General features: G+C 47.0%; 1 protein-coding gene across 3 annotated transcripts in view; it reads left to right on the top strand.

Moving 5' to 3' along the window:
- Positions 1-10,000, top strand: part of LOC118938336 (cAMP-dependent protein kinase type I-beta regulatory subunit) — a 203,929-nt gene that overhangs the window by 45,726 nt on the left and 148,203 nt on the right. For all 3 annotated transcript variants that reach the window (XM_090197307.1, XM_090197308.1, XM_090197309.1), the window contains one exon: positions 7,734-7,825. In XM_090197307.1, the coding sequence (XP_090053433.1) occupies positions 7,734-7,825 (92 nt within the window). The remainder of the gene's footprint in view (positions 1-7,733; positions 7,826-10,000) is intronic.

Genomic DNA, 10,000 nt, shown 5'->3' with positions numbered 1-10,000 from the left:
CACACACACATAATCAGGGAGATAGACACGCACACACACACAAATCTGTCATTTCGAGGTTGTCCTTAAAATTCCCATCAGACGATAACGAACATGCCTTTGTTTAGCTTGAGCTACAAGCGTGACGGACAAGTGTCACACATAATTCAGAGTTATGGAAGCAGATTTGAATGAAATGAGGGGTTTAACAAATTGATTGAAGGCTGGGTTCTTCAGTAAACAGCTGTTGCCTTTCCCAGCAGTAATGACATGTAGCTAGCAGACCTGGGTTAAAAAACGATGTAAAATCATTTCAAATACTATATCTATGCTTGATTGAGCTTGCCTGTTGCCATGAATCCAATAGAAGTCTAAAAATGACAAACCCCACCCACCTGACACAGGCTAAACAAATGCTTGAAGCATTTGAAAGATATCAAATAGTATTTAAACCCAGGTCTGGTATCTAGACAGTACTGGATGACATGGTTCCAGACTGATAACAACACAGGCTCTACATACGTCAATGGGCTGAAATAACCCTCAGTCAGAGGCTAAATTGGTTTAATATCTTAGTTAATTGTTCATTCACATTTCCCAGACGAGTAACCAAGCATATTAAATGAATCCCTCTCTCATGCGTTAACATGGCTCAGCGTGTGTGTGTGTGTGTGTGTGTGTGTGTGTGTGTGTGTGTGTGTGTGTGTGTGTGTGTGTGTGTGTGTGGGAACTTGGTTTTGGCTGAGTGGCGTCAGGAGGATCTCTGTGTAATCTGGGTCTCAGCACACAGGCTTTACCCTCTCAGCTCCCAGCTCTCTGCCATCCCCTTCCTCTTCCTCTCCCTTCAACAGACTAGATACCGTTTCTACCCTTCCTCTCCCTTCAACAGACTAGATACCGTTTCTACCCTTCCTCTTCCTCTCCCTTCAACAGACTAGATACCGTTTCTACCCTTCCTCTCCCTCTCCCTTCAACAGACTAGATACCGTTTCTACCCTTCCTCTCCCTTCAACAGACTAGATACCGTTTCTACCCTTCCTCTTCCTCTCCCTTCAACAGACTAGATACCGTTTCTACCCTTCCTCTTCCTCTCCCTTCAACAGACTAGATACCGTTTCTACCCTTCCTCTCCCTTCAACAGACTAGATACCGTTTCTACCCTTCCTCTTCCTCTCCCTTCAACAGACTAGATACCGTTTCTACCCTTCCTCTTCCTCTCCCTTCAACAGACTAGATACCGTTTCTACCCTTCCTCTCCCTTCAACAGACTAGATACCGTTTCTACCCTTCCTCTCCCTTCAACAGACTAGATACCGTTTCTACCCTTCCTCTCCCTCTCCCTTCAACAGACTAGATACCGTTTCTACCCTTCCTCTCCCTCTCCCTTCAACAGACTAGATACCGTTTCTACCCTTCCTCTCCCTCTCCCTTCAACAGACTAGATACCGTTTCTACCCTTCCTCTCCCTCTCCCTTCAACAGACTAGATACCGTGTCTACCCTTCCTCTCCCTCTCCCTTCAACAGACTAGATACCGTTTCTACCCTTCCTTTCCCTTCAACAGACTAGATACCGTTTCTACCCTTCCTCTCCCTTCCACAGACTAGATACCGTTTCTACTCTTCCTCTCCCTTCAACAGACTAGATACCGTTTCTACCCTTCCTCTCCCTCTCCCTTCAACAGACTAGATACCGTTTCTACCCTTCCCCCCCACTCCCTTCAACAGACTAGATACCGTTTCTACCCTTCCTCTCCCACTCCCTTCAACAGACTAGATACCGTTTCTACCCTTCCTCTCCCTCTCCCTTCAACAGACTAGATACCGTTTCTACCCTTCCTCTCCCTTCAACAGACTAGATACTGTTTCTACCCTTCCTCTCCCACTCCCTTCAACAGACTAGATACCGTTTCTACCCTTCCTCTCCCTTCAACAGACTAGATACCGTTTCTACCCTTCCTCTCCCTCTCCCTTCAACAGACTAGATACCGTTTCTACCCTTCCTCTCCCTTCAACAGACTAGATACCGTTTCTACCCTTCCTCTCCCACTTCCTTCAACAGACTATATACCGTTTCTACCCTTCCTCTCCCTTCAACAGACTAGATACCGTTTCTACCCTTCCTCTTCCTCTCCCTTCAACAGACTAGATACTGTTTCTACTCTTCCTCTCCCTCTCCCTTCAACAGACTAGATACCGTTTCTACCCTTCCTCTCCCTTCAACAGACTAGATACCGTTTCTACCCTTCCTCTTCCTCTCCCTTCAACAGACTAGATACCGTTTCTACCCTTCCTCTTCCTCTCCCTTCAACAGACTAGATACCGTTTCTACCCTTCCTCTCCCTTCAACAGACTAGATACCGTTTCTACCCTTCCTCTCCCTTCAACAGACTAGATACCGTTTCTACCCTTCCTCTCCCTCTCCCTTCAACAGACTAGATACCGTTTCTACCCTTCCTCTCCCTCTCCCTTCAACAGACTAGATACCGTTTCTACCCTTCCTCTCCCTCTCCCTTCAACAGACTAGATACCGTTTCTACCCTTCCTTTCCCTTCAACAGACTAGATACCGTTTCTACCCTTCCTCTCCCTTCCACAGACTAGATACCGTTTCTACTCTTCCTCTCCCTTCAACAGACTAGATACCGTTTCTACCCTTCCTCTCCCTCTCCCTTCAACAGACTAGATACCATTTCTACCCTTCCCCCCCACTCCCTTCAACAGACTAGATACCGTTTCTACCCTTCCTCTCCCACTCCCTTCAACAGACTAGATACCGTTTCTACCCTTCCTCTCCCTCTCCCTTCAACAGACTAGATACCGTTTCTACCCTTCCTCTCCCTTCAACAGACTAGATACTGTTTCTACCCTTCCTCTCCCACTCCCTTCAACAGACTAGATACCGTTTCTACCCTTCCTCTCCCTTCAACAGACTAGATACCGTTTCTACCCTTCCTCTCCCTCTCCCTTCAACAGACTAGATACCGTTTCTACCCTTCCTCTCCCTTCAACAGACTAGATACCGTTTCTACCCTTCCTCTCCCACTTCCTTCAACAGACTATATACCGTTTCTACCCTTCCTCTCCATTCAACAGACTAGATACCATTTCTACCCTTCCTCTCCCTCTCCCTTCAACAGACTAGATACCATTTCTACCCTTCCTCTCCCTCTCCCTTCAACAGACTAGATACCGTTTCTACCCTTCCTCTCCCTCTCCCTTCAACAGACTAGATACCGTTTCTACTCTCCCTCTCCCTTCAACAGACTAGATACCGTTTCTACCCTTCCTCTCCCTTCAACAGACTAGATACCGTTTCTACCCTTCCTTTCCCACTTCCTTCAACAGACTAGATACCGTTTCTACCCTTCCTCTCCCTTCAACAGACTAGATAACGTTTCTACCCTTCCTCTCCCTTCAACAGACTAGATACCGTTTCTACCCTTCCTCTCCCTCTCCCTTCAACAGACTAGATACCGTTTCTACCCTTCCTCTCCCACTCCCTTCAACAGACTAGATACCGTTTCTACCCTTCCTCTCCCTTCAACAGACTAGATACCGTTTCTACCCTTCCTCTCCCTCTCCCTTCAACAGACTAGATACCGTTTCTACCCTTCCTCTCCCTTCAACAGACTAGATACCGTTTCTACCATTCCTCTCCCTCTCCCTTCAACAGACTAGTTACCGTTTCTACCCTTCCTCTCCCTTCAACAGACTAGTTACCGTTTCTACCCTTCCTCTCCCTTCAACAGACTAGATACCGTTTCTACCCTTCCTCTCCCTTCAACAGACTAGATTCCGTTTCTACCCTTCCTCTCCCACTCCCTTCAACAGACTAGATACCGTTTCTACCCTTCCTCTCCCACTCCCTTCAACAGACTAGATACCGTTTCTACCCTTCCTCTCCCACTCCCTTCAACAGACTAGATACCGTTTCTACCCTTCCTCTCCCTCTCCCTTCAACAGACTAGATACCGTTTCTACCCTTCCTCTCGATTCAACAGACTAGATACCGTTTCTACCCTTCCTCTCCCTTCAACAGACTAGATACCGTTTCTACCCTTCCTCTCCCTCTCCCTTCAGCAGACTAGATACCGTTTCTACCCTTCCTCTCCCACTCCCTTCAACAGACTAGATACCGTTTCTACCCTTCCTCTCCCTTCAACAGACTAGATACCGTTTCTACCCTTCCTCTCCCTCTCCCTTCAACAGACTAGATACCGTTTCTACCCTTCCTCTACCTTCAACAGACTAGATACCGTTTCTACCCTTCCTCTCCCCCTCCCTTCAACAGACTAGATACCGTTTCTACCCTTCCTCTCCCACTCCCTTCAACAGACTAGATACCGTTTCTACCCTTCCTCTCCCTTCAACAGACTAGATACCGTTTCTACCCTTCCTCTCCCTTCAACAGACTAGATACCTTTTCTACCCTTCCTCTCCCTCTCCCTTCAACAGACTAGATACCGTTTCTACCCTTCCTCTCCCACTCCCTTCAACAGACTAGATACCGTTTCTACCCTTCCTCTCCCTTCAACAGACTAGATACCGTTTCTACCCTTCCTCTCCCTCTCCCTTCAACAGACTAGATACCGTTTCTACCATTCCTCTCCCTCTCCCTTCAACAGACTAGTTACCGTTTCTACCCTTCCTCTCCCTTCAACAGACTAGTTACCGTTTCTACCCTTCCTCTCCCTTCAACAGACTAGATACCGTTTCTACCCTTCCTCTCCCTTCAACAGACTAGATTCCGTTTCTACCCTTCCTCTCCCACTCCCTTCAACAGACTAGATACCGTTTCTACCCTTCCTCTCCCACTCCCTTCAACAGACTAGATACCGTTTCTACCCTTCTTCTCCCTCTCCCTTCAACAGACTAGATACAGTTTCTACCCTTCCTCTCCCTTCAACAGACTAGACACCGTTTCTACCCTTCCTCTCCCTTCAACAGACTAGATACCGTTTCTACCCTTCCTCTCCCTCTCCCTTCAGCAGACTAGATACCGTTTCTACCCTTCCTCTCCCACTCCCTTCAACAGACTAGATACCGTTTCTACCCTTCCTCTCCCTTCAACAGACTAGATACCGTTTCTACCCTTCCTCTCCCTCTCCCTTCAACAGACTAGAGACCGTTTCTACCCTTCCTCTACCTTCAACAGACTAGATACCGTTTCTACCCTTCCTCTCCCCCTCCCTTCAACAGACTAGATACCGTTTCTACCCTTCCTCTCCCTTCAACAGACTAGATACCGTTTCAACCCTTCCACTCCCTTCAACAGACTAGATACCGTTTCTACCCCTCCTCTCCCTTCAACAGACTAGATACAGTTTCTACCCTTCCTCTTCCTCTCCCTTCAACAGACTAGATACCGTTTCTACCCTTCCTCTCCCATTTGTAGACTAACAGGCTAGACTTTAGACATTCTCTGTCTATCTACTTTCAGCCTTTAAGCGGTTTGACCCTTTCTCTGTTCCCATCCTCTGCCATTCGTAAAGAGGCTAGACAGTAGACAGTTAACCCTCTCTGTGTCTATACCCTCCCAGCTTTAAAGTGGCTAGTAGGCCCTGTCTGTAAGCACTATCCCCCCAACTCTCACTACTTCCAGCCCTAAAGACTCTAGTAACCCTCCCTCTACACCTCTATCCATAAAGACTCTAGTACCCCTCTCTCTACACCTCTATCCATAAAGACTCTAGTAACCCCTCTCTTTACCCCTCTATCCATAACGACTCTAGTAACCCCTCTCTCTACACCTCTATCCATAAAGACTCTAGTACCCTCTCTCTACACCTCTATCCATAAAGACTCTAGTAACCCCTCTCTTTACCCCTCTATCCATAAAGACTCTAGTAACCCCTCTCTCTACACCTCTATCCATAAAGAGTCTAGTAACCCCTCTCTCTACACCTCTATCCATAAAGACTCTAGTAACCCCTCTCTACACCTCTATCCATAAAGACTCTAGTAACCCCTCTCTCTACACCTCTATCCATAAAGACTCTAGTACCCATCTCTCTACACCTCTATCCATAAAGACTCTAGTAACCCCTCTCTCTACACCTCTATCCATAAAGACTCTAGTAACCCCTCTCTCTACACCTCTATCCACAAAGACTCGAGTAACCCCTCTCTCTACACCTCTATCCATAAAGACTCTAGTACCCCCTCTCTCTACACCTCTATCCATAAAGACTCTAGTACCCCCTCTCTCTACACCTCTATCCAAAGACTCTAGTACCCCCTCTCTCTACACCTCTATCCATAAAGACTCTAGTACCCCCTCTCTCTACACCTCTATCCATAGACTCTAGTAACCCTCTCTCTACCCTCTATCCATAAAGACTCTAGTACCCCCTCTCTACACCTCTATCCATAGACTCTAGTAACCCTCTCTCTACCCTCTATCCATAAAGACTCTAGTAAACCCCTCTCTTTACCCCTCTATCCATAAAGACTCTAGTAACGTCTCTCTACAACTCTATCCATAAAGACTCTAGTAACCCCTCTCTCTACACTTCTATCCATAAAGAGTATTGCCTTTCTCTTTGGAGCAAATGGTCTATTTCCAGCATTCCAGATGGTTGATAGAGACTACAGAGGGTTGATGTTGGTGGTGTACTGCAGTGGCCTCATGAATGTTTCAGCCAGTCTGCTGCTGTTGTAGTTGTGGTCCTCTTCATGGTGAGCCATCTGTTGCTTTAAGTTAATTACAGCCTACAGACTGCTGCTTCCCTCAGACCATTGATGCTTTCTTTCTTACAGTACTATCTCCTTCTCTCTCCCACTGGCATCTCTTTCATTCTGTTTTGCTATAGTTCTCTCTTTCTCTCCCCCTCTCTCTCTCTCTCTCTTTCTCTCTCCCTCTCTCTTTCTCCCTCTCCCCCTCTCTCTCTCTCCCCTTCGCTCTCTCTCTCTCCCTCTCTCTCTTCCTCCCTCTCCCTTTCTCTCCCTCTCCCTTTCTCTCCCTCTCGCTCTCTCTTTCTCCCTCTCCCTCTCTCTCCCTCTCCCTCTCTCTCTCTCTCTCTCTCTCTCTCTCTCTCCCTCTCCCTCTCCCTCTCCCTCTCTCTCTCTCTCTCTCTTTCTCTCTGTCTCTCTCTTCTCCCCACGGTAACACATCTGCAGAGCTCAGAGCTCTAAGTTTTTCTCCCTAGAACGTCTTTCCTTAAATACAGAGGCAGTAGTCTTTGTAGTGGGCTCTGAGGAAATGTGGCTGGCCCGCATCATTCCCCCAAACAGTCCTTTGGTTCAGACATGGACATGAAAATGCATGTTTTATGAATGAGCACATGGCCTCGTAACCTCACAGCGAAGGGCTGCACACGCACGCACACACACACACACACACTGGCACACACACGCACACACACTGGCACACACGCACACACACACACGTACACTGATCTGAGTCAAACAGATGGGTTGCGTTCCATTATGTACAGACAGTAGGGTTTATTTAAAATATACTGTAATGTGCTTAAATCTGTGCATTGAGCTGTTTTGATGTATGTGCATGTGCCTGGCTTCATGTGTACAGCTCTAGTGTTTTCTTTCCTTTTCAATAAATGCTTTTTGGGGAACTTTTAAAAATCTTTTTAGCCATGTAGACATGGCATGACAAATAGGAAAGACAATGTGTACAGTATTAAATGGAATTCAATCAATTGTATTGATGCCCATCAATTCCATTGTCTGTGATGAAGGTGCTGAAGTCTGGTTCCTGTTTGAGAGACCATGATGTTTGCTATGTTGTTCCTCAGGTGATTCCTAAAGACTACAAGACCATGACTGCTCTGGCCAAGGCCATCTCCAAGAATGTGCTGTTTGCTCACCTCGACGACAACGAAAGGAGGTAAGAACCACAAATCATAATCCAACTGACCCAAGATCAGTGTCTAGAGACGACTTCATCCTAGTTAAAACACATTAGTGACTGAGTGACTGAGTGAGAGAGCGTCATTGTGTGTGTGAGCTAATCATAAAGAGTCCTTTTGTTGTGGTTGAGCAGTTTTCCCGTGTGGCCACAGTGGGCCAGTGTTGTCTGCAGTGCTGCTGGGTTGAAACAGGTCAGAAGTGGTGAGAAGAGGGGCAGGCAGACACTGGGCAGAGGGGCGAGGGGTACGGAGAGAGAGAGGGGGGCATGCTGGAGGGAAAATTTACTGCCTGGTGCCGCCCTCTCCTGTGTGTGTGTGTGTACACTGTTGTTGTCGATCGCCATGGCAACCCCCCCCAAAAAAGGCAGGCAGTGTGGATGTTTGACAGTAATCTAAAGTGTGCTGAAATTTTGGTGGGGTGCGGGGTTGGAATTGGGTTACTCGGAACGACACGATTCGCCACGGTTCTGAGAGAGGGTCTGAGGCTGTGGGGTTTGACAAACACAAAACAGCAACAACAAATCAAATCAAACTTTATTTGTCACATGCGCCGAATACAACAAGTGTAGACTTTACCATGAAATGCTTCCTTACAAGCCCTTAACCAACAGTGTAGACTTTACCATGAAATGCTTCCTTACAAGCCCTTAACCAACAGTGTAGACTTTACCATGAAATGCTTCCTTACAAGGCCTTAACCAACAGTGTAGACTTTACCATGAAATGCTTCCTTACAAGGCCTTAACCAACAGTGTAGACTTTACCATGAAATGCTTCCTTACAAGGCCTTAACCAACAGTGTAGACTTTACCATGAAATGCTTCCTTACAAGCCCTTAACCAACAGTGTAGACTTTACCATGAAATGCTTCCTTACAAGGCCTTAACCAACAGTGTAGACTTTACCATGAAATGCTTCCTTACAAGGCCTTAACCAACAGTGTAGACTTTACCATGAAATGCTTCCTTACAAGGCCTTAACCAACAGTGTAGACTTCACCATGAAATGCTTCCTTACAAGGCCTTAACCAACAATGCAGTTCAAGAAAGAGTTAAGAGTTTATTTACCAAGTTAACTAAAGTAAAAAAGAATAGTAACACAATAAAATAACAATAACGAGGCTATATATAGGGGGTACCAGTACCAAGTCAATGTGCGAGGTGACTATGCATAGATAATAAATAGTCCGCTGGCCATTTGATGAGCTGTTCAGCAGTCTTTTGGCTTGGGGATAGAAACTGTTAAGGAGCCTTTTGGTCCTAGACTTGGCGCTCCGGTACCGCTTGCCAGAGAGAGAGAGAGAGATTCATTAATCCCTCCATCCCTCCCCTTCACCCCATCTCTTCACTCTTCCTCTCTCTTTCCTTCTCCACCTCTTTCTCTATCCCTCTATCCATCTCTCCCCTTCACCCCATCTCTTCTCTCTTCCTCTCTCTTTCCTTCTCCACCTCTTTCTCTATCCCTCTATCCATCCCTCCCCTTCACCCATTTCTCCTTTCTTCCCCTTTCCATCTCACCCCACTCCTACTATTCACTCTCTTCCCTCCCTATCCCTCCACCCCTCCTCCATCCCTTCCTTCCTAATCTCCAGGCCAGTACTGTGGGAAACATCTCAGGTGGCTCCCTCCCTCCCCTCCCTCCCTTCCACTCCCCCTCTTTGCTCTGGACAGCAGCCTGAATACTGGTTCATTGCCGGGGAGAATCCATTAGCTCTGTATCCCAGGCTGCATCCACAGAACAGCAGGGAAAAGCCTCTCTCCCTTCATCCCTCCATTCTAGCCTCCCGACGGTCCCAGGGAGAAAACCCAAAACACACCTCTTTCCATTCTTTCGTCAACTGGTAATTTACTGTGCTCCCCACTTCTTGGCACAGGGCCTCAGTCTGATTGCACGTCAGTGTTGTTGCAACCAGCCGACAGTTTGCCCAGCAGTGGCAGGCAGAGAAGAAACATGTGATATCATAGAATCACACAGGCAGAAGTACACTGTAGTAGAGACCTTGGTTCAAGTAGTACTTGTTTCCTTGAAAATAATCTGAGCATTTGATTATGTCTTCCTGGAGTGACAGATGGGAGAGGTTTGCACTTTTGGGTCTACACTATTAGTTCAGTTGTGCCAGGCAAGCTCAGAAAAGCGCAGTTAAGTATTTTAAA

The sequence above is a fragment of the Oncorhynchus mykiss genome, chromosome 13 (assembly GCF_057628025.1).
Source record: "Oncorhynchus mykiss isolate SJ-2025 chromosome 13, ASM5762802v1, whole genome shotgun sequence".
Lineage (NCBI taxonomy): Eukaryota > Metazoa > Chordata > Actinopteri > Salmoniformes > Salmonidae > Oncorhynchus > Oncorhynchus mykiss.
The sequence above is the reverse complement of the archived record's forward strand: the minus strand, read 5'-3'. Positions and strand labels throughout refer to the sequence as shown.